The following is a 24,256-nucleotide window of genomic DNA, read 5'->3' as shown; positions in this document are numbered from 1 at the left end:
TTGATTTGACATGGTCTGGCAAGGTCTGTTCCTTAAGCCAAGCATGCCCTCTCAGTACAGAACCAGTGACTGCTGCCCTGCAAGATGCTTCTAGGGCATCAAAGCCACATTGCAAAGTATGCTTGCTAACTTGGCTTGCAGAATGTATAAGCTCTTGTAACTATTCTGCACAGTCTGTACAGGTAAATAATTTTTGCTCAAGTCCCATAATATGTTGCTGGTATTTCAGCATGTGAAACTGGCAATTCAATGCCCTAATTGTGAGAGTTGCAGAGGTGTATACTTTTTTATCCCTTCTGTCTAAAGCACTGGAATCCCTGTCCAAAGGGGTGGGATTCTTAGCAGTAGTTGCTTTTATACCTTTAGGCCCCTGAGAAATTACCTCTGGGTCAGCAGTAGAATTTTTGAAAAGAAATTTGTGCGAGTCAGGGACTCTGTAGTACCTGTCCGGTTTCCTTTGAGCATGGTGTAAAGTATCAGGAGTAAGACTGAATAGCATAAAAACATCATCCACAACATCCAGAACTGGAGGTATTGTTTAAGGTTTATGTTGTGGCAAATCTAAAAATTCTTTGAGTCTCTTTTTGGACTGAGGATAGTCCTGGCATTCCCAGGGGAAATGCTCTCAAAGTATTTAGGGTTTCACCAAAAGAAAAATCCTCTGGAGGGGAAGCAGAGGGAATTGATTCCTCTGCATCAGAATCCTCATAAGCAGATAAAGGCATGTCTTCATATTCAGAAACCTCAGAGTCATCGGACTCTTGGTCTGTTAGAGCTCCTGGGGACAGATCTCTTTTTCTCTTAGCAGGGGATGTCTGGCTTCCCCTAATCAGCATAATCAGGTCTTCTGCCATTTTAAGCATTTGATGCTGTGGCAAGAAAGCAGGTGCTTGAGTTTGGGTCATTTTTTTAGGCGTAGCTCGTATCCTTGGCCTTAGAAACTCGGTAGTTTTAGACAGAACTGAAGATGCGAAATAAGTCGTCGGTTTGTGTCGAATATTGGTAGTGCAAAGAACATCCTTGGAAGCCGGTGCCTGTACAGTGGCTCTGGACCCATCCAAGGTAGAGATATCCACAGGTTCCGTAGTCAAAGAAGAGTCTTGCGGCATACTGGACTCCAAAAGGGTCTTGGTAGTGGCCTGCAAATCTATCGAAGCGGGCATCAGGGGCTGCGAAAGCACCTCACTGAGTGCCAGCGAACTGACTAGCTTAATGGAAGCATCATCGGCAGTTTTGAACCTGTGTGGTCTGTCTCTGTCTTTATCCTTACTCTTTTTTGGAAGATCGGTAGTCGGATGGCTTACCGAAGTCATTTCAGAATATGGAGAAAGAGAGTGAAAGTATTTAGTGACAAGAAGGGCCCGACGATGAATAGTTCAGGCGTTGTACAAAGCAAAACACCGACAGCAAGGTACGTCGTGGTCTGGGCCTAAACAGGCGACGCAGTAAGAATGGAAATCTCGGCATGGTATTTGCATTCCACGGGCGAGACAATTGTTAACTTTTTCTGACATCAGTTAGAGCAAGAAAAAAGGATCCCCAATGGGGTACTTAGCTTTAGAAGACTTCAGAATGATTCAATTCGGAAACGAAAACTCAGACCGAGACTCATGCAAACTGCTTCTGCTTCGGGCTCCTCGGCAAGAACGACTGATATAATGGCATCGGCTGCCTGCTTTTATACCCCTGATGACCTGACATCAGTCCTGGAGTAACAGCAACCGATGCAGAAATACTAAGTCTTTGGTATTCAGGCCAACTGAGGGCTACCTGCAGGCAGATAACCCAAGTGTGATGACTGCAACAATGAAACACGAAGAACATCTGACGCCTTGTTGAAAAATCCCTGATAAGAATTCTAACACCGCTGAAACTGGCACAGTAAAGAGATCCAATGCATGCTGTGAAGCCCATATAGAAAAACGTTTCCACTTGCTATAGTACACCTTCCTGGTGGAAGACTTCTGAGCTGCCATCAGAATTGGGGAAGATAAACTGGGAGTCCTGATAATCATAGGAAACGGAGCAATCAAGCAGTGAGCTTTAGATGGTCCAGATTTGGATGGGGAGTCCCTGATGGGTGAGAAATGAAATCCGGAACCGGATCCAATGTCCACGGTGGAGCTACCAGATGAGACCACAGAGAGGGAAACCAGACTTGGCAAAGCCAGAATGGGGCAATGAGGATCACAAAACTTCCCTGCCTGCGAGCTTTCTGAAGAAACTTTGGTATCAATGGTAGAGGAGGATAAGCATATAGAAGACCGGAAGACCAAACATGAGTCAAGAGAGTCTCTGGGGGCTTCTCCCTGAGAGGGATTCAGAGCGAAGAACTTGCTGCATTTCACGTTGGAAGGAGATGCAAAAAGATCACAGCAAGGCTGACCCCACTTGTGAAAGATCTGCTCCACTTCTGAAGGATTCAGAGACCACTCGTAAGGCATCAGGATAGATCTGCTGAGCCTGTCCGCAAGAATGTTGGACCATCCCAGAATGTGCGTTGCCACCAGAACCCGGCCAGTGGAGATTGCCTATTCCCACACTCTCATGGATTCACGACAAAGGGGGTAAGATCTGGTTCTCCCCTGTTGTTGATGTACCACACCAGGCATCCATGGTCACCATGGCCTGCCTTGGGAAATGAGGGGAGAAAAGGATATCCTCAGACTAGATTCGGGGAATGAATCCACCACTGAAGAGAGGTCCTGCACACATGGGAGATTCAGACAGGGTGAAACAACGGTAGATCTAGCAGGGACCACTGTATGGTAAGAGTGCACTGAAGTATCTGCATGTGAAGATGTTACAAAGGTAGGAGATTGATCATGGCTGCCATAGACCCTGACATCTGTAGTACTACTTCTGCTGTTGGAGATTGGGTTTGAAGAACACAAAGAACATGCAGATTCAGGTTGTGTATCCTGTCTCGAGTAATGAAGAATTTTGTCTGCATAGTGTCTAACCAAGCCCCAATAAAGTCTAATGTCTGAACTGGAGCCAAAGATGACTTGCTGACATTGATGGTGATGCTTAATCTCTGGGCTAATAAAAGGAAGGAATCCCTCACTTGACAGAGTTGATGCTTGGAAAGGGCAGTGAGAAGCCAATTGTCCAGGCAGGAGAAAACCTGAATGCCCTGAAGTCTCAGGTGAGCCACTACTACTGCTGTCACTTTGGTGAACACCCTGGGGGCTGTGGTGAGACCAAAGGGGAGTGCTCTGAATTGGTAATGACTGGCTCCCAGCCGGAAACGGAGAAAACTCTGAGAGCACCTGCCCATCTTGATATGATAGTATGCATCTTGAAGGTCGATCGAGCACATCCAATTGTTCTCCTGCAAAAAGGGCAAGATGGACTGAAGGGTGACCATCCGGAATTTTGTCTTGGCCACCGACAGGTTCAAGGTGGAATGACCCAGAATCAGTCTTAGGTCCCCCATCTTCTTTGGCTCTAAAAAGAACCTGTAATAAATGCCTAATCTGGACTGGTCTTGGGGGACGTGTTAGATGACCCATTTTTCTAGCAGCTTTGCTATTTCCAGTACTGTGTTCTCCCTGTGTGCTGTTGGAATGTCCGGGAGGTGTTTTGGTGGTAGAGGTGGCTCGAGGAATAGGATAGAATAACCTCTGGATATAATCTGGTGATTGTTGTGAATGTGAATAGGTCACAGTGAGGTTCCCCTAGCAATGTCAAAATTTCTGAACAGATTTGGGACCACTTGTGTGGCAACAGCAAGCAAAAGATAAACTTGTCCACGAGAAAGACTGCTTCTCCAGGAATGTTGACAGCAACCAGAAAGCAGTCTGAGAATGGAATCTATTTCCACAGCCTCATTTCTTCTTGATGTAGAGGGAATATGAATGAGTTCCCTCCACTGTGTTGATATACCATACTGCAGTCATGTTCTTGCAGTGCATAGGAATCACAACCTAAGGAATGGAGAGAGAGTATTGGAATATCTTCAGCATAAGAATGACTGCCCTCGTCTTGAGAACAGTAACCAGTTCCCCCCTAGCAGTGATCACACAACCTTGGTCTGCCTGCCATGAAAATCCTCCCCCCCCTCCACTCTAGGGCTAAAGTGTCACAACTACCACTACAGCACTGGGAAGATGAAAAATGCTGCCCAGAGACAGGCTGCAAAAATAAGAAGCCACCATATCAGCTGCAGGCTTCCGAGATCTAAACTTGGTCTGATGCAATATTCAAGCACAGAGCCATGGCTAGTCTGTAGAGAGGGCAAGAATGGGTACCCCCCCTGCTTGTTTATGTACCACATAACAGTGGTGTTGTCTATCTTTACCATTAATTGCCCTGGAAGAATGTGGTCCTTGAAGGCTGTCAGAGCATTCTGTACAGCTAATATTTCTTTTTGACTGATACGCAGGTGCATCTGACTTGGGTTCCATTTGCCCTGAATGCACTTCCCTGCCAGGTGTGCCCCACCCATACATAGTCTGATGCGTCTGTTGTTGGGGTTTGGGGGGCAGGGGGTAGAGTGAATGGTAGTCCCTTGTTTTGGTGGCAGGCCTCTGCCCACCAAAGGAATTCCAACCGTAGGCAAGGTATGATAGGAATCATTGCTTCTAGCTCCTGAGAATGTTGACACCATAGGCTTTTCAGATACCACTGTAGTTTCCTCATATGCAGTCTTGCATATGGAATTAGTAGAATGCAGGAGGCCATGAACCCCAAGGCTTGCAGTACTTGCCTTGCAGACAGCAGGGTTTTGATGGCCACTAGTTTGAAGTAAGTTGTCAATTGAACTTGTTTCTCTGGCGTGAGGTAAGCCATCTGGGAAGTTGTGTTCAAGCTTGCTCCCAGGAATGTAATTTGTTGACAGGGTACCAGATGTGATTTCTTTTCATTTATGGTATACCCCAGACAAGTTAGCACCTTTTGTACAAATGCCAGATGATTAAAAAGTATGTCCTGGCTTTCTGCCTGAATTAGACAATCGTCCGGGTATGGGTATATTTGAATATTTCTTTGCCTGCAGAATGCAATGATTGGAGTTAGGCACTTTGTGAATACCATGGATGCAGTAGATAAGCCAAAGGGCAGTGCAGAGAACTGACAGTGCATGTAGCCGGCTTTGAAGCGTAGGTATCGTCTGCAAGATTCCCTGATTAGGATGTGCAGGTAGGCTTCTTTTAAATCTAGTGTTACCAACCAGGCATCTTTGCCTAGCATAGGAAGCAACTAATGAAGAGTTAGCATCTTGAATTTTGGAATCACTAAAAAGGTGCAAGATAGAAAGGTCCAGGATAGGATGCCATGAGTTGTCTTTTCTCAGTACCAGGAAAAGCCTTGAATAAAAACCTTGTCCCTTTTCCTCTTCTGGTACAGTTTGAATAGCCTTTATGCTTAACAGAGAGAGCACTTGTTTTTGAGCCTCTGTCCACTGATTTGGGGGTAGATCTGGCCAACCATTTGAGGTTGGTAATGTGTGGAAGTGAAATCTTTATCCTTGGGAAACTATTTAAAACCCACTTGTCCTGGGCAATGAGTTCCCAGTTTATTGCCTGCAGAGCAATCTTTCCCCCTAAAGGAGCAGTCAGTTGAGAAGTGCTTGGAAGTTTTAAAGTTAAGTCATTGAGACAGTTTACCATGGGGGGAGTCTTACTACTCCCTGATTTGGAAGTGGGAGCCCCCCCACTGCTCAGTCCTGTGAGTAATCTGGGACTGAAGCCTGGGTGTTCTGCTGGTTCTGGGTTTGGACTGAAGGCCTGGAAGAGGCAGGAAAAGACCAATTCTTAGAGGGCCAATGCCTACTAAATCTTGGAGGCTGTACTTGTAGGAAATATTTAACAGTTTGCATAGATTTAGCTTTTTCCTCCATCTTTTTAAGAACTTCTTTTGCTCTGATGCCAAAAAGGCGGTCCTGATGTAAGGGAGCATCCAACAATTTAGCTTTAACATGATCTGGCAAAGATTGCTCCTTAAGCCAAGCATGCCTAAAAAGTACAGACCCAGTGACAGCAGCCCTACAAGATGCCTCTAGTGAATCAAAACCACATTGTAAAGTATGCTTTCCAACCTGTTCAGCAGAATGCATTAAATCCTGTAAATCTTTATTTTCAGCACAGTCAGGAATCAACATCATTTTCTGTTTAAGCAATCCAATAATATGCTGCTGATACATTAACATATGAAACTGGCAGTTTAAGGCCCTAATGGCCAAAGTTGCAGAAGTGTATACTTTCTTACCCCATCTATCCAGCGCCCTGGAGTCTCTATCAGAGGGGGTAGGATTTTTGGATGTAGTAGCCTTAATGCCTTTGGGTCCCTGTGAAATGGTCTCAGGATCCGCAGTAGGATTTTTAAAAAGGAACTTATGAGAGTCAGGAACCCTGTAATATCTATCAGGTTTTCTAGGAGCAGGAGGTAAAGAGTCAGGGGCCAAGCTAGATTCCGAAAAGGCATAATCAACAATGTCTAGTACAGGAGGGATAGCCAAAGGCTTGTGTTGAGGCAGGAGTAAGAAATCCCTGAGCCTCTTTTTAGAATCAGAGAAATCCTGGCTTTCCCAGCAGAAGTGCTCCCTAAGAGTATGCAGGGTTTCACCAAAAGAGAAATCCTCTTGGGGGGGGAGCAGAGGGAATAGAGCCCTCTGCATTATAATCCTCATAGGTAGATAAGGGTAAATTCTGGTCATCAGAGGAAACAGAAATTTCAGAATCCTGGTCAGAAGTATCATAAGCAAATTCAGTCCTAGGTCTCTTAGAGGGGGAAGGTTGACTTCCCCTGATTAAAGTAATAAAGTCTTCAGCCATTCTTATCATTTGTTTTTTAGGCATACAGGCCTGACCATGCGGTCTGGGCATCGTTTTTTTTAGGCACAGTTCTAGTTTTAGGCCTTGAAGAAGAAGATGGCGTCGGTTTAATAAGCAAGTCAGTAGGCCTGAATACACCCTCAGAAGGCGGTGCCTGCACAGCGGCTCCAGACCCATCCAAGGTAGAGACATCCGCAGGTTCCACAGTTGAAGCATCTCGTGGCAAACCGGACTCTGAATGGGTCTCAGTAGAGGCCCTGCAAATCTGAAGTAGTGGGTATCAGGGGCTGAAAAAGCATCTCACTGAGTACAGGCGAACTGGCGAATGGCTTAGGAGAAGCGTTGTCAGCAGCTTTGGACCTAGGCAGCCTGTTTCTGTCTTTATCTTTGCGTTTTTTTGGAATTTCGGTAGTCGGATGGCTAACCAAAGACATATCAGGATAATTGAACCGAGTACCAAAATATTTAGAAGGATAAATATACCAACAACGAATAGTTCTTTGCTTAAATAAGGCACAAAACCGACAGTAATGTACATCGTGGTCAGGGCCTAGGCAAGGAATACAGTATGAATGAAAATCTTTATGAGGGTATTTGCTTTCCAAAAGAAATACAACTATTGACTTTTACTGACATCGGTTTAGAGCAAGAAAAAGTTTCCTCGACGGGGTACTTAGCTTTAGTTGAAGACTTTGGTTCTGAAACTCGAAGATGAAAATTTCAGGAGTCAGCCGACCGGCACTTGCGAACTGCTTCTGCTTCGGGCACTGCACAGCAAGAAAGACTGATGTAATGACGTCGGCTGCATGTTTTATACCCCTGACTACCTGACGTCACAGAAGATGAGACAGCTACCAACGCAGGACCCAAGACTTTGATAATCAGTACGACTAAGAGCTACTGCAAGCAGATAACCCAAATGTGATAACTGCAAAAGTGAAACACGAAGAACATCTGTCAAACAAGTCATCACTTAACAGTCACTTGCACCTCTCTGCTTATGTGACAAACTAAGCCAGGAACTATACATCAAAACTTAGTTCTGCTTTTTCACCTAATTAAAAATAAATCAACAACCAGGCCCACAGAGTTCTGATATAGTCTGCCTTACTGATCATCCTCTGTGGTATATTTTACATCTAGCAAGAGAACAGATAAAGACAAAAGTAAAATGTTAGTACCTTTCACCATGAGAGGTCACTACAACAAGATACCATGCAGTAGAAAATGTACCTTGGTGGGCTCCTTTCTTGTGCTCCCTTGTACAGGTAAACCAGACTGAAGAAATGAACCAGGAACTGGAAGAGGACTGTCAGTATGGTGTACAAGTTAAAAATATTTGGCAGTGGTCGTTCTTTCGAAAGAGTCTTCAGAGGCTGTCAAAATACAATTATAAATACAAGTTATGCAGGACAGCATGCACAACACTTATGGTACAAAACAAACATTAAAGGATATCCTGCCATGAACAGCTCATACATTTTCCTATAAAAATATGACTTCCACTTGTTCCTTTCTTTTGTTGTTTCCCTAAACTAACATATTACCAACCACCCAAATCATTTAGTATTAAAATGGTGTCAAGCAGCACTTTCAACTGTCCTCTCTAGGATACTAAATATGGGGGTTAAAAAATGACTAGTATTTTTGTGCATGAACATGACAATCAACTAAAAAAATGCATACTGCTTGCTCTACTATGGCTGCCAATGTTTCAATGATAAAACCAGCAAGAGTTTGAAGTAATTTAATTTTGTACAAGTCAGTGTTTGTTAATGTTAAAATGTCTGTGCCTTGTGATACACGGGCATTCTACCCAGAGACAGTTCCTAAACAAGTTAAACTCTAACGAATATTGTTTAGTGCAACACTAAATATGTTTTAATAATCTACAACTCTAATTAAATACACACACCGACAACTCCTACAACATCTAAGGCACTTCTCCATCGCAGCAGTACCACTAACATACGTTGTCTCGCCTATAATCCAATAGTAAAACACACAACGAGGGCTGTAAAAACAAAGCACCTCTCCAACACCAAGATCCAAACTCAGAACTCTATGGAAACTGCAGATTTAGATCTGCAGTATTTTAAGATCAGTTTCTATTCTTAGGTTCCAGATTAAAATTTGTGCTGCACTACATCTGATTTGTGGATAAAAAGAAGTTACATCTTACCATAACATTTCAACTGGGTTGCAGATCTCCATCAATTCATCAATGATGGCTTTTGGTTCCATCTTCGGAACTGATCCGGCCTTATACCAAGCTCACACCAGCCAAAAACTCTTGAGCTGAGCTTTTACCCATAATCCCATTCTCCCTGTTACCTCAGATCGAGTTTGCCCTAATCAGTAAAGCAGAGACCATCTCCAAGCAAAAACCTTAATCCAGGAAATAGACCCAAAGTATTCCCCAGGAGCCTCTAGGAGGGGGAAGGGGGGTGGGATGTGATGAATGAATGAAGATCAACAACACAGATGGAACGTTATGGTAAGACATAACTTCTTTATCTGATGTTGTTAACCTTCATTCTATTCATCACTGATGGGACAGAGTCCCCAGCTACCTTATATCACTTGGGCAGCCCTATGGAAGAACATTCCTAAGCACCACTGACCCAAAAGAAGCTCTTCCTCTGGAGATCAGATCCAACTTGTAATGAGTGATAAAAGTATGGAGGGAAGCTCACGTAGCTGCTGCACAGATGTTGTCCATCGAAACTCTGGAGTAGAATGCCACAGAAGTTGCCAATGATCTGGTGGCGTGAGCTCTGACATTTGGTGGAACAGACTTTCTTTCTTGGTTATACATTAAAATTATCCAGTCTCTCAGTCATTTGGATAGAGTCACTTTAGAGACTGACTTTCCCATTTTTGGGCCAGAAAAGGATACAAATAACTGGTCTGATTTTCGGATTGTTTTTGTCCTAAATAAAATCTCAATTGTCTGTGGACATCAAGAAATGTAAACAATACTCTCCTTGTTCGAAAAATTAGGAAAGAACACTGGCAGGTCAATAGTCTGATTAACAGAGAGCTCAGAGATTACCTTGGGCAGGAAAGAAAGGTTGGCCCATAGTGATACTCTGTCCTTATGGAAAATCAAATAAGGATGCTTGGTACAAAGAGCCTGGAGCTCGGAAATGCGTTTAGCTGGAATAATAGCCACCAGAAAAAGAGATTTCCAAGACAGAAACTTGATGCCAAACGTGGCTGGCTTGAAAGGAGGCCATATCAAAGACTGTAAGGCAAGGTTCTGTGGGCTGCTTAACTGGGAGTCGGGAGTGAGAGACTCCTTTCAAAAAGGTTTTGCTTAGATGATGAGAAATTAAAGAGGAGTCACCAAAGCCATTATAAAAATTCGAAATGGCTGCTAAATGAACTCATATAGTTAATGCTGCGGTGCCCTCCTCAAAGAAGTTAGACAAGTACTGGAGTACAGCAGAGACCAGTGCAGAATATGGATCTAGTTTTCTCTGTCTAGACTAAATAGAAAATATTTTCCATTTGTCAGCATAAGGTTTTCTGGTGGATGGCTTATGCGAAGCCAGAATAATGTCACATACTGGAGAGGGAAGATTACAATGCCTGGCGATCATCGGAAGTGGAGAAATCAAGCTGTGAGCTTGAGACTGGTCACGTTTGGGTGGCTCAACCCTTGGGGATGAGAAATCAGATCTGGTTTTTATTCCAAGATCCAAGGTCCACGGTCTGCAAAGCAGATGAGGCTAGAGAAAGGGGAACCATACCTGTCGAGGCCAATATGGTGCTATGAGGATCATTTTGCTTTTCAACGGAAGAGCTTTCTTCAGAACTTGAGGAATCAGAGGAATGGGAAGATAAGCATAAAGCAGTCCCGTGTGCCAATCATGGATAAGAGTGCCCCTTGGGGACTCCCCCTGTGGGGGAATTAGGGCGAAGTAGTTGCTGCATTTGTGGTTGGATGGGGAGGCGAATAGGTTGTAGCAAGGCTGGGCCCAATGGCTGAAAATCTTTGTTGCTAAGTTGGGGTTGAGGGACCACTCATGAGCCAGGAGAATGCATCTGCTCAATTAGTCTCCAATCACGTAGGAATTCCCTGGGATATACGCTGCTATCAGAAAGCAGTTGGAAGCTATCGCCCATTACGAAACTCTCATGGCATCTCGACATAGGGCATAGGACTTGGTTCCTCCTGGGAAGGCTCGGTGTCAGAATCAGGGTAGAGGTCAAAATCTTAGTTTTGGTTATAGTCGGTGCCGATGAAGGTGGCAATGATGGAAATGAGATAGACGTTACCGAAACTAGTGCCGTAGATGCAGACTTCTGGTCCGGAGCAGAAAGTTTCAGAATTTTGGGTTTCAGTGGTCTTTCCTTCTCACCAGAGGGCAAGGAGGGAACAGAATGTGGCCTCTTTTTCTCTTTTCTAGGAGGGGGTAAACCTTCTGACACGGAGAGAGCCTCTGAAAAGGGCGATTTAAGAAGGCCCTTTAAAAATCAGTTTATTCTTATGCTCATTCAAGGTACGTGAACTAAAACCCTGACAAATAGAGCAAAGCAACTGTAGAGAGAGATGAGGCACTCCCAAACAATAAACACAGTCATCATGAGTGTCACTATTCAGCATTTTTCTCCCACACTTTAGGCACTGAAGCCTGCAGTGTCCTTTTTTTCAGACATTTTAACACCAACACAAACAATACAGTACCAGGAAAAACAGACCACAGCAACAAAAACAATATTACAACCACAGCTTAGTTAGAAATCACAGAGGAAAATACCAACAATGGTAATGAAAGATTAGCACAGTGGGTAGAGAGAAGGGAGTGTACCAGCAATGGTACAAAGCTTAACAAGGTAGTTGACAGGAAAGACGGTTGAGAGACTTAGCAATAATTAGGTATATGAAAAAATAAAGCAGAGTAAGGTATCACACTTTCCAATAAACACTTATCTATCCAAAAATATCAAAATATCAAAGACTTAGCTGAGAGCTGGCTTGCACATAGCTTTATGGCTATGCGGCAAATGAGATCTGAGGTAACAGGGAGAAGGGGATTGTGGGTAAAAGCTTAGCTCGAGAGTTTTTGGCTGGCATGAGCTAGGTATAAGGCCGGCTCAGTTCCAAGGATGGAACCGAAACCCATCAGTGAAGAATGAAATGAAGGTTAACAACATCAGATCTCTTATTCTAAAAAAAAAAAAAAAAAAAGCCAATTAAAAGAGAAAAATTAAAGACTAGAAGTAGCAAAGTAGACCAGTGGTTAGTGCTGCTGCCTCACAGCTTTTGGCTCTGCAATTTAGTTCCAGGTTGGAGTGCTTTTTGTGAGAAGTCTGCATGTCATCCTTGCATCTACATGGCTTTTTGCCAGGAGCTTTGCTTTCCTCCCACACATCACCAACATGCCATTAAGTGAGCTAGCAATCCTTCAAAGACCCCACAGCACTGTGTGCTGTCTGCAAGCACATCCATGCATCTTGTACTGCACTGATGTGTCATTCAGGATCAGCTGTTTGCCATACTCACTTTGCTTGTGTGAAAAGGCTCCAGCTCCTCCCCACCCCACAACCATGAGTTGGATAAAACAGGTACTGCAATGTGAATGAAAGAAACCCAACACTTGTGATTAGATACAGCTGAAGTACAGCCTTACTAAAACTTTACTTTTTCCAAGAAGCACTACAAAAACAAAGTCAACAATGGAAAACAATGACATCAATCAACAAACTCAAAAATACTTTTACAGGGGAAACTACCTGCAAATCCAACTTCTCTTAATATACTCAAACTGTATGATCTTGGGAGTAAGGGAAAAAGTAAAGTTGTATAAATAAACTCACCATAAAGAATAGTTGTATAAGAATTTACCATCATGACATATGTCCTCTTTTCTGTTGCAGTATTCTTTACATGAGGGAGTTGCCTGCTCAGGCAACCAGACGTTGGCCAGTATACCAAATTATTTTACTACGGTAAGGTATGCAGTATGTAGCTTATTTTTTTTTTTCTTTTTTTTTTCTTAAATAAATAATAATAAAAAAACATTTATTTTTTTATTTGTACTGTAATACTGTATAAAACCATGAAAATTGTCAGCAAATGGCAATACTTTCATATTACAATGTGTTAGTTAAACTACTTTTTACACCATGTAATTTTGTCACTATGTCAACTACTATGCACTACTAACACTAAAAAACTTAAATAATATATATTCTGTATATTTGAATGATATGGTAGTAGTAGTGTAAATCTATCATGCATAGTATAATTATATTTCTAGTAGCCGTAATGGTGTGAATTTTACCCTCATTAATCCTGAAATGGTGTATTGCCTAAGCCGCAGTTGCCACTTAATTTCTTTTTCCCCACTATGAGGTATGCAGTATGTTTGACGTAGGCAGCTACAGGACATAGGCCATAAAGGTGACATACCCACGCACCTTCATCAAAACTGAAGCCCCAGGAGGAGGGACAGTTCAAGGAATAGAGAGTTAATACATCCAAAAATCATGAAAAGTGGGGAAGGCGGGTGGGACAGAATACTGCAACAGAGAAAAGAAGGACATCTATCATTATGGTAAGTTTTTACACAACTATTCTATGTCCTTCTATCCATCTGCTGCAGTTTTCTTTATATGAGGGAGAGTACCAAAGCTCATGCAGAGAGGGAGGTGGAGTTAGCTGATGAATTTTCCAGGAAGCCATGAAGAATGGCCCTGGCAAACCTAGCCCTAGATCTGGAGACTGAATCCAGCTTGTCATGTTTGGTAAAAGTGGGGACAGAGGTCCAGGTAGCTGATTCTAGGATAGAGTTGGTGTCTAGTCCTTTGAAAAAAGCACCAAAGGAAGCTACTGCTCTGGTAGAGTGAGCTTTGACTTGAGCATGGAGGGGGTTTCCCACAGTAGGCATAGCAGAAGGTAATGGTTTTGGAAATCCAGTTGGAAATTACCTGTTTGGACACAGGAAGTCCTAGAGTCCTGGGGTGGAATGAAACAAACAGCTGATCTAATTTCCTAATAGATTTTATTTTGTGAAAGTAAAATCTGAGTTATATATGAACATCAAGTATGTGCAAAATCTTCCCATTAGTGTTTTGGGGAGAAGGGAAAACATTGTTAAGTGTATAGTCTGGTTTAAGGACAGCTCATTAACAACTTTGGGCATAGAGATGAGATTGGTGTGAAGGAGATCCTGTCTTTGTGGAGGATCAAAAACGGGGGAAGCGGCCATCATGGCCTGGAGCTCAGAGACCCTTCTGGCAGAAGGTATGACTAGCAGCAAGACAGTTTTCCAGGTGCAGTCTTTTAAGGAGCTAGAGGAAACTGTCACGAAGGGTACAAGGGTCAGTTTCTCGAGCACAACGTTTAGGTCCCAGGGAGGGGCCACAGGCCTCCTGGGAGGTCTAATGTGGAGACACCTTTGAGGAACTGTTTGGCCTCAAATCTAAAAGCTAAAGGGGGGGGGGGGCAGACTTGCAGAAATTCCTGACAAATACGCTTTCACAGATGAATAAGCTAAGCCAGAATTGATCAACTCAAACAGGTAAGAAAGGGGTCCAAATGGACCGATGAAAATTCAGCAAGCAAAGGAGAGTAGTATAGTGCTGAAACTGACTTCATCCTTAAGTCTTGGCAAGTACCTTCATGAGGTGGACTCCATTTTCACAAAACCTCACCAAGGTGACATTGATATATAGACTATTTGTATAGCATATATCATGGATAGAAATAAATCAAAAACAAAAAAAGAGAGCTGGGTGCGCAAGACCCAGGATAAAAAGTGCCAAATTCTGGTAGGTGCACTAGTGCCAGGACTGGAAAAGATGACAGCATAGAATCCTCAAAACACGAAAACAGTACTACAATGGGGCCAGGCCAAGCCCAGGGGGAAGATGGCCCCACCCTGTTATAAAAGGAAGTAGAAGTCCACAAAAACTGATAGGCCAAAGAAGAGCCATAAGGATGATAAAGTGGACTATTTAGGATAAGAAATAAATTATGTATTGTTACTACTATGTAAAAAGCCCAGACTTTCCAGACACAAGATATACAAAACGATTAAGAGAGAAATTAGAGGAAAGAAAAACACTTCAAGTCCGCAAGAAAAATTGTCAGAAGCTTCAAATGATAATTTGTGTTCATTAATAGAACAGATTTGTGAAAAACAGTACATAGATCAAGAAACCTTGATCTGTTTGGAAAAAGCATTGGAGGAAGTACGAAAATATAAACCACAAAACCAACAGATATTGGAAAAGTATAAAAAACAAATATGGACATGGGAAATAAAGAGAGATCTGATATGGTGCAATATTTATGCAAAGGAGAAAGCCAAATTAATCAATGTAAAGAAGGTAGCCCCAAAGATATTTGAAGAGAAATACAGGCAACGGCAACTGGTTATGGAAAATTTCACAATAAAAAAATATCACAAAGATGGAATGTAAAAAAGAAGATCAGTAAAGTAAAAGTTAAAAAAATAGAAGTTGAAGTTATGGAGTGCCTGCAAAGTGAAAGATGTGATGTAGAAGGTCTAACACAGGTTACATCACAGCAGGATGGAGCGAGTTCCCAAAGCAGGAAGAAACCGGAAGATCAGGAAACATCTGAAGAAGAGATATGGACATGGGAAAGAAAAAGAGATTTAACATGGTGTAATATTTATGCAAAGGAGAAAGCAAAACTAACCAATACAAAAAGAGCAGCACCAAAGATATTTGAAGAGAAACACAGACAAAGGAATCCGGACATGGAAAACTTTACAGTACAAAAAAATAAGACGGCAAAGAGGAACAGTAGAAAAGGATACTGGTAATGGAGAAGTTAAAGAAATAGAAACTGAGGTTATGGAGTACCTGCAAAGTGAAGGATTTAGTGTAGAAAATCTAATTCAGAAAGCACCACCACAACAGGATAGAGTAATAGAGTAATGGACATCCAAATTAAGGGGAAAACTGTAGAGCAGGAAGGAATTGGTCAGGTGCCGTATGAAGATAATTTGGAGCCTTCCACAGGAAACCAGTATAAATGCTCACTTGAAGCAAGACAGCAAGGGAAGGAACAAGAAACTGTGGAAACTCTGATGCTGTCAATGTTGAGGAGTGATAGGCCAGTGAATTCGCATATGATAGAGCAACGGACGGCACAGGATGAAACTGAAGAGAGCGTGTCACAGGAAGATGATATAGAACCTTCTATAGAATGCCTGCAGGAATTGGAAAACAAGGAATGTGCCCTCAGTTTGGAAGAAAATGAGCTAAGAGAAGAGTTGCTTGATTTAATAGACACGGACAGACGTATCAAAATCAATGAAAGAAGTAGACTGCAGAAGGTTAACAAAACTCAAAAAGTCAGAAGTCTGATAAAACAAATGAACACAGTAATTAGGACTGCTCAGAGTTTCATGTGATATAACAGAAGTAAACAGGTTATATTACTGTGCAGCTAAATTAATAACTGATATAGTTCTACCACAAGAACACAGGATTGTGAGGGAAAGGAAGAGGAGAAATCGAATACCATCATGGAAATATCGAATAGACAAAATTATAAAACAAGACATGAAGTTATCACTGTTAGAAGACTATAGAAGAGGGACTAGATCAACAAAAATACCAAGAAAGATAGATGTGATAAAAGCAATGCGCAATATTAGAACAGATCAGGATCTATCACGCACTATTGCAAATAACAAACTAAAAATTTCAGCACAGGTGGAAAAACTTAGAAGATAAATATAAAGGAAACGTGCAAAATAAGCACTTTATTGATGACCCAAAAAGGTTTTATAGAGAACTGGGGAAATAAGGTTAAAGGAACTGAAAGATCACCAAAAAAAAAGAAGAAATAGATACATTTTGAAGAAGTATCTACGAAGATCCTGTGAAACATAACATAGATGCTAAATGGATAGAAGAAGTAAAAGAAAGAATAAGAAGTTTAAAGGTACAGGATATGAAATGGGATGAAATAACAGCTACAGAGATTGAAACATAGTTAAGAAAAGCCTCTAACTGGAAAACCCCAGGCCCAGATGCAGTACCTAACTTCTGGTTAAAAGTATTAACATCTTTGCACAAAGATTTAGCCACGAGTAAGAACTATTTATACGGGCACCGAGAACAGACACCAACCTGGCTAACAGGAAAAACAATGCTCCTACTTAAGAGCAAGCTGCCCTAAAAATTACAGACCAATAACTTGTCTTCCGATGATGTATAAACTATAGATGAGAACTGATGCCGACAGAGTTTATAGTCATTTAGAAGAAAACTCAATTACGGCAGTAGAACAAAAGGGCAATAAAAGGAAGTCATATGGAACAAACGATCATTTGTCATTAAATAAAGTCATAGTGGAGAAAGTACAGTTTTGTACCTACCATAAATGTAGATGTCCGATAGATATGCAACTGCAGTCCTGACATATGGGTTGTCCTGCCTCAGGCAGCCCTTCGGTCGGCCGGATTCCAAAGTCTGGGTCCGGCGTCGGCTGATGTCGCCTCTTCCCTGATGTCAGAGCAGCTGGGGTATAAAAGCATCAGCCGACGCCATCTTCTTCAGTGTTTCTTGCCCTAGATGCCAGGTGCCCTCCAAGGAAGGCTAAATTTAGAGAATGGAGAAAAATTCCAGACATGCACAACAGTACTAAACAGATACACCATAACAGATATCCCCAGCTAATTTGAAAAAGGGGGAGTGGACCCAAAAAAGAGGATTACAGAGGGGTAGGAGGGAGGGAAAACCTGACTGCAGTTGCATATCTATCGGACATCTACATTTATGGTAGGTACAAAACTGTACTATGTCCTTCAAGAATGCAACTGCAGTCCTGACATATGGGTTGAATACCATAGCCAAGCTGGGGGTGGTAGGATCTAAGATAAGGATGGTGTAGCTAAAATGCCCTGCAGGACTGCAGAAACAAAGCCTGCTCGGGATCTGGAATATAAAGGCAGGTTGTAATGTTTGGAAAATGTATGCACGGAGCTCCATGTAGCAGCTTCTAGAATGTCCTTTGTAGCCACCCCTCTTAGAAAGGCTGTGGAGGTGGCTGTAGCTCTGGTGGAGTGTGGCCTGACATTGGCTGGCACACCTTTTCCATGGAAAGAGTAGCAGAATCTGATGCAGTCTCCAATCCATTTTGAAATTGTTTGTTTGGAAATTGCCTTTCCTTGTACTCCAGCAGCGTAAGCTACAAATAGTTGGTCAGACTTTCTGTTGGCCTTTGTTCTGTCCAAGTAGTAGCGCAATTGTCTGTGTATGTCCAAAGTGTGCAGAAGCTTTTCTCCTTTATTTTGAGGATTGGGAAAGAAAGTAGGCAGGTGAATTGCTTGATTTAGAGAAACCATGGATATCACTTTTGGCATGAATGAAGGATTGGTTCTTAAAGAGACTCTGTCCTGATGGAAAATGAGAAATGGAGGTACTGCCATGAGGGCCTGTATCTCCAAGACTCTTCTTGCTGAAGTAATTGCCAACAGGAAAACTGTTTTCCAGGAGAGAAATTGCAATTCTGAAGATGCTGCTGGCTCAAAAGGAGGAAGAATTAATTTTTCCAAGACGAAGTTGAGGTCCCATGCAGGCACCGGTGGTTTTCTTGGAGGTTTGATATTCTTTATCCCTCTTAGAAACTGTCTTAGCAAAGGATGTGAAAACACAGGTGGATCACAGTTGTATTTTGCTGAAATTGCTGAAGCGTGTATTTTTATGGAAGAATATGAAAGGCCATTGTGAAGCATTTCTGCCAAGTATTCTAGTATCTGTGGGATGCTCATTACTGATGCATCCTGACCCTTGTTGGCATTCCAGATGTTGAATCTCTTCCATTTGGCTGAATAAGTTTTTCTGGTGGAAGGTCTGCGTGCTTCCAGTAAGATCTCTTGAACTTTTGGAGAGAGAGATATGGGGAGAAGTCATGGAACCCTCCAAGCTGTCAGTTGCAATGTTTGCAGGTTGGGATGAACAGTCCTGTAATTGTGCTGAGTTATAAGCAGAGGCCATTGAGGCAGGGGCCACGGCTTGGTACGAGTTATGCTCCTTAGTAATGGATACCAGTGCTGTCTTGGCCAGTCTGGAGCTATCAAAATGCCTTTTGGTTGTTCTGCTTTGATCTTCAGTAACACTTTGGTCATTAATGGTAGAGGTGGGAATGCATAGATTGTTAGAGAATTCCAGCTGAAGGAGAGAGCATCCATTCTCCAGGCTTGAGGATGGTGTGTCCTTGAGCAGAACTTCTTCAGATGATGATTGAGGTGTGAGGCAAAGAGATCTATGTCTGGCCTTCCCCATGCATGAGTTATTTGTGAAAAAATGTCTGGATGCAACATCCATTCGTGCGGGTCCATAATGTTTCTGCTTAGACTGTCCGCCAGAACACTGTCCTTGCCTGAAACAAACTGGGATTGCAACTGTATGTTCAGTTTCAGGGACTTTTCCCAAAGAGTCATTGTTAGTCTGCAGAGGGGGTAAGAATGGGTGCCTCCCTGTTTGTTTATGTACCACATAACAGTGGTGTTGTCTGTCTTTATTAGCAGATGACCTTGCTGAAGAAATTTTCCGAAGGCCTCGATTGCATGAATCACTGCCAACATCTCTTTTTGATTGATGTGCAGATGCAATTCCCGGGGTGCCTATTGCCCTTGAATGCATTTGCCCTCCATGTGCGCCCCCCATCCATGATCTGAGGCGCCTGTTGTAATGGTTTGGCTTGCTTGAGGTTTGTTGAAAGACATGCCTTTGTTTAGCTGGCTTGCTTGTGCCCACCACAAAAATTCCTTTTGTAGACATGGAATGAGTGGAATAATTGCTTCTAAGTTGTGGCTGTGTTGAGACCATAAACTTTTTAGGTACCATTGTAGTTTTCTCATGTGTAGTCTTGTCAGTGGAATCAGAAGAATGCAAGATGCCATGAAACCCAGGGCCTGCAGGATTTTCCTTGCAGTCATCTGGGTGTGTTTTGCTAGGCTTTTGAAGTAATGTGGTAATTGTTCTTGTTTTTCTTCTGTGAGGAAAGCCATTTGTGAGTTTGTGTCCAGTTTGGCTCCTAGAAAAATTATTTGTTGGGATGGCAGTAGTCTTGATTTTTGAATGTTGACTGTGTATCCCAAAGCCTGTAGTAAGTGAATGACATAGTCCAAGTTTCTTATCAAGGATTGCTTGCTGTCCGCTTGTATAAGGCAGTCGTCCAGGTAAGGGTATATTTGTATCCCCTGAAGTCTGCAATGTGCAATTACTGATGCCAGGCATTTCGTGAATACTCTGGGCGCAGTAGATAAGCCAAAAGGCAATGCTGAGAATTGATAGTGCTCTGACCCTGCAAGAAATCTGAGGTATCTTCTGCAGCTGTGTCTGATTGGGACATGCAGGTATGCCTCCTTGAGGTCCAGAGTAACCAGCCAAGACCCCTTGCCCAGCATGGGAAGAAGTTGCTGTAACGTCAGCATTTTGAATTTTGGCACAATGAGAAAAGTGTTTAGAGCGGACAAGTCCAGTATAGGTCTCCATTGCTTTTCTTTTCTTGGAACAAGGAACAGTCTTGAGTAGAATCCCTGGCCTTGTTCCTGAGGAGGAACCTTTTCTATTGCTTTGATTTGTAGCAGCTTTGAAACTTGTATGAGTGCCTCTGCCCTTTGATTTTGTGGCAGGTTTGGCATGCCTTGTCTTGTTGGTAAGGTATGGAAGTGGAACCTGTAACCTTTGTCTATTATGTCCAAAATCCATTTGTCCTTTGTAAAAACGTGCCAATTTTTTGAAAATAAAGATAATTTTCCACCTAAAAGTGCTTCTCTTTGAGCCTTGGTCGGCGGTGTCAAAGTCAAGTCATTGTGATTGTCCCTGTGGAGCAGTAGAAGTCCCTGCGCCACTTCTCTGATTAGTTGGTTGCCATTGGCGGCCCCTGTAGGAGCCTCGGTATTGCCCTATACCTCGAGCATGCCTGTTTTCCCCTTTGGAACTTGTCTGTGTCTGGAAAGGACCAACTCTTCGAAGGCCAATTCCTGCTGAACCTGGAGGAAATCTTTGACTGTTTGTACTGATTTAGCCTTTTCCTCAATTGATTTCAACACACCCTGTGCATTAGCACCAAATAGCTTGTGTTTTTCCAGAGGTGCATCTTGAAGCTTTACTTTAACATGATCTGGCAATGTCTGTTCTTTCAACAAAGCATGTCTACGTATGACGGCCCCTGTCATAGCTGCCCTACATGAAGCTTCCAATGCATCATAACCACACTGAAGAAAATGATTGCTAACCTGCTGAGTATTATGAACCAAATCCTGCAAGGCCTTTCTATCTAAAGGCTCAGGAGAGGTTAACTTTTTCTGCAAATCATCCAGCAAGAAATCCTGATACTGAAACATATGAAAAAGACAGTTAAGTGCCCTCATGGCAAGGGTGGTTGAGGTATAAACTTTTTTTACCCCACCTCTCCAGGGCCGTGGAAGTGGCCACTCCTTTGGGCCCCTGAGAAATAGTTTCTAGATCAACAGAGTGGGCCTTAAAGAGATGTTTATGAGTTTCAGGAACCCTGTAATATCGGTCTGGCTTGACAGGAGCAGGAGGGAGAGAATCAGGAGAAGTACTGGAGTCTGAGTACACATCATCCAATACATCTAACACTGGGGGTATAGCTAAAGGCCTGTGCTGGGGTAACTTAAGGAAAGTCCGAAGCCTTTTCCTGGAGTCGGAGAATTCCTGGCCCTGCCACTGAAAATGCTCTCTCATGGAGTGGAGAATTTCCCCGAAAGAAATATCCTCAGGAGGAGAGGCAGAGGGAATGGATTCATCAGCATCAGAATCCTCGTAGGCCGGGAAGGATTCTTCCTGGGAATCTGAATGGCCTGACTCACCAGAGGCTTCATCTGAGGAAAGTGTATCTGCCTGCTCAACCCTAGGCCTTTTGTCTGAAGGCGGCTGAGAACCTCTGTCTGGATGAGCCTGAGAGCCCCTGATTAAAGAAATTAGATCTGCAGCTAAAGTCATGATCTGTTTATCAGAAGTGGGACCCTGTGAAAAAGATTTAGGAGGGTGAGACTTAGCCTGGCTGGCAGCCTTAGCACGTGTGTAGGCCTTGATGGACATAGACACAGGAGGCCTAGCTGCCCCATGTGCTGGAGTAACTTGGTCCACCGGTATGGTGTCAGGCAAATCTTTGGCTTCGGTTTCAGGAGGAAAATCAACAACCGGCACCGGGGTAGCCTCCGGGACCGAAGTGTGCGGTAAAGTGGTGTCGTCGGCCTGCAGCGGTTGAATTACCGCCTCCGAAGAGACCGATGCACTCGCGGTAGGCTTTAGCGTGGTGTCAGTGGAAGTCGCGGGCCATGAATGTCGGTCCCGGTCCTTCCGTTTTTTGGAAATATGTGCTGTCAGTAGTTCCGGCGGCATGATATAGGAGTAATTTTCCCCAAAAAAGTCTTTAGCAAATTCTGCCCGGCGCCTAAGTGTGCGCTTATTGAAGCAAGCACAGGCAGCACAGGCCGAGACATCGTGGTCTGGGCCGAGGCAGGGAAGGCAGTAAGAATGGAAGTCCTTATGAGGTATTTGTTTACCACAAGACAAGCAATTATTAACTTTTGCAGTTTTATCTGACATCGGCTGAGGCAAGAAAAGGTTCCCCAACGGGGTACTTAGCTTTTTGATGACTTCGGTATCTGAAAACACAGGAGCTGGCCGACCGGCACTTGCGAACTGCTTCTGCTTCGGGCACTGCGCGGCAAGAAAGACTGAAGAAGATGGCGTCGGCTGATGCTTTTATACCCCAGCTGCTCTGACGTCGGGGAAGAGGCGACATCAGCCGACGCCGGACCCAGACTTTGGAATCCGGCCGACCGAAGGGCTGCCTGAGGCAGGACAACCCATATGTCAGGACTGCAGTTGCATTCTTGAAGGACATCTGTAAAAAGGGGAAGAATCTAAGTATGGCATAGACAGACTACAAAAAAGTACACACTCCACACTGATCGACATTACAGTGACCATGAAACAGTGGCAGACTACTTTGCAATTAAGACCATCCATGATAAAGGACAAATTGTCATCCCAGGGATAAAAATTCAAAGGGGAATATTCCAGGGTGACACTCTGTCACTGTTACTATTCTTAACTTCTATAACTTAACTGACACTGAGAGGTTTTGCATTTCTGAATTGTGTACTAACAATAAATACAGAATTATGAAGCCGGACAAGGGAGGTGGGGTAGTTATCATGCCAAAAATAGAATATACCAGCAAAATGGTAACTATGTTAGAAAATGAAGAAACATACAAAAAAGTTTCCAAGTATGAGGTACAAAGAGCTTACACAAAAATTGACTGGTTACTATATGATTTTTTGATGGAGAGCATGATTAACACCCAAGAATATGAATTCTTAGTTGTCGAGCACCCAATTACTCCAACCATATTCGGCATACCTAAAGTACATAAGAGTATTTACAATCCCCCCCTTAGACCAATTGTCTCTGCCAAAAATTCCAAACTTGAAACAATAGCAAGGTTTGTAGATGTACATTGTAGGATATTATTACAACTTTCCCCCATATAATTAAAGACTCATGGCATTGCCTAGAAAAATTGAGAGAATTTAATCATAATTACAAAGGAGAAAAGTTTTTTATGTTAACAATAGATGTTATTAATTTGTTTAGCATCATACCTCATAAAGAAGGACTAGAGTATTTTGAAAAAATTTTGGATAAATACAGTGGTTATCACACTGTTAAACGTAAATTATTAGTAGACTTTATGGAAATGATATTAAATAACAACTATGTCATTTTAGAAGGAGAACATTACAAACAATGCACAGGGGTGGCGATGGGGGCCAGATGTGCCCCCATTTACGCTAACCTACTTTTAGCACATTGGGAGACTGAACAAGTTTTTGTTTCACAGTTTTGGGAGAGAATTATTTTATATGTAAGATTTTTGGATGACATACTGGTCTTCTGGAAGGGAGAAGAAGGTGAAATTCAACAATTTATACATTTCTTAAATCACAGTACTAGTTTCTTAAAGTTTACATTTCAAATATATTATGACCAATGTGATTACCTAGACATAAGAATGTACAACAAAAATGGTAAGATAGAATCCAACATTTTTCGCAAAAAAACTTATTCAAATAGTTATTTGCACTATGATAGCAACCATCCCCACTTCCAAAAGAGAAATTTGGTGAAAGGTCAACTAGTTAAGACTCTCACGTATCATCAGTGATGATCAGAATTTTTTGTATGAGAGTAAATATTTGCAGGATATGTTTGCTGAAAGAGGTTATCCATTAAACCTCTTAGATTCTCTAAATAAGGAAGTATTAAGGGATAGGAACACAAAATACAAACCTATAATCATTAGTGGAGAAAATATAAGGTCCAAGGAACAGGATTTAATAAACAAAAAGGATTCATTTATTATACCATACAATGCTAATTCTAAAGCAATAATAACGATTTTAACTGATACTTGGAATTGTGTAATAAATAACAGTGGA

General features: G+C 42.5%; 1 protein-coding gene across 1 annotated transcript in view; it reads right to left on the bottom strand.

Annotated features, from left to right (window-relative positions):
* ATP13A1 (ATPase 13A1) overlaps positions 1–24,256 on the bottom strand; it is a 1,617,817-nt gene that overhangs the window by 379,604 nt on the left and 1,213,957 nt on the right. The window contains exon 23 of the mRNA XM_044084778.1: positions 8,010–8,152. Within this exon, the coding sequence (XP_043940713.1) occupies positions 8,010–8,152 (143 nt within the window). The remainder of the gene's footprint in view (positions 1–8,009; positions 8,153–24,256) is intronic.

Source organism: Protopterus annectens, chromosome 9.part0, assembly GCF_019279795.1.
Source record: "Protopterus annectens isolate FY-2018-M chromosome 9.part0, PAN1.0, whole genome shotgun sequence".
In the NCBI taxonomy this organism is placed as follows: Eukaryota; Metazoa; Chordata; order Ceratodontiformes; family Protopteridae; genus Protopterus; species Protopterus annectens.
The sequence above is the reverse complement of the archived record's forward strand: the minus strand, read 5'-3'. Positions and strand labels throughout refer to the sequence as shown.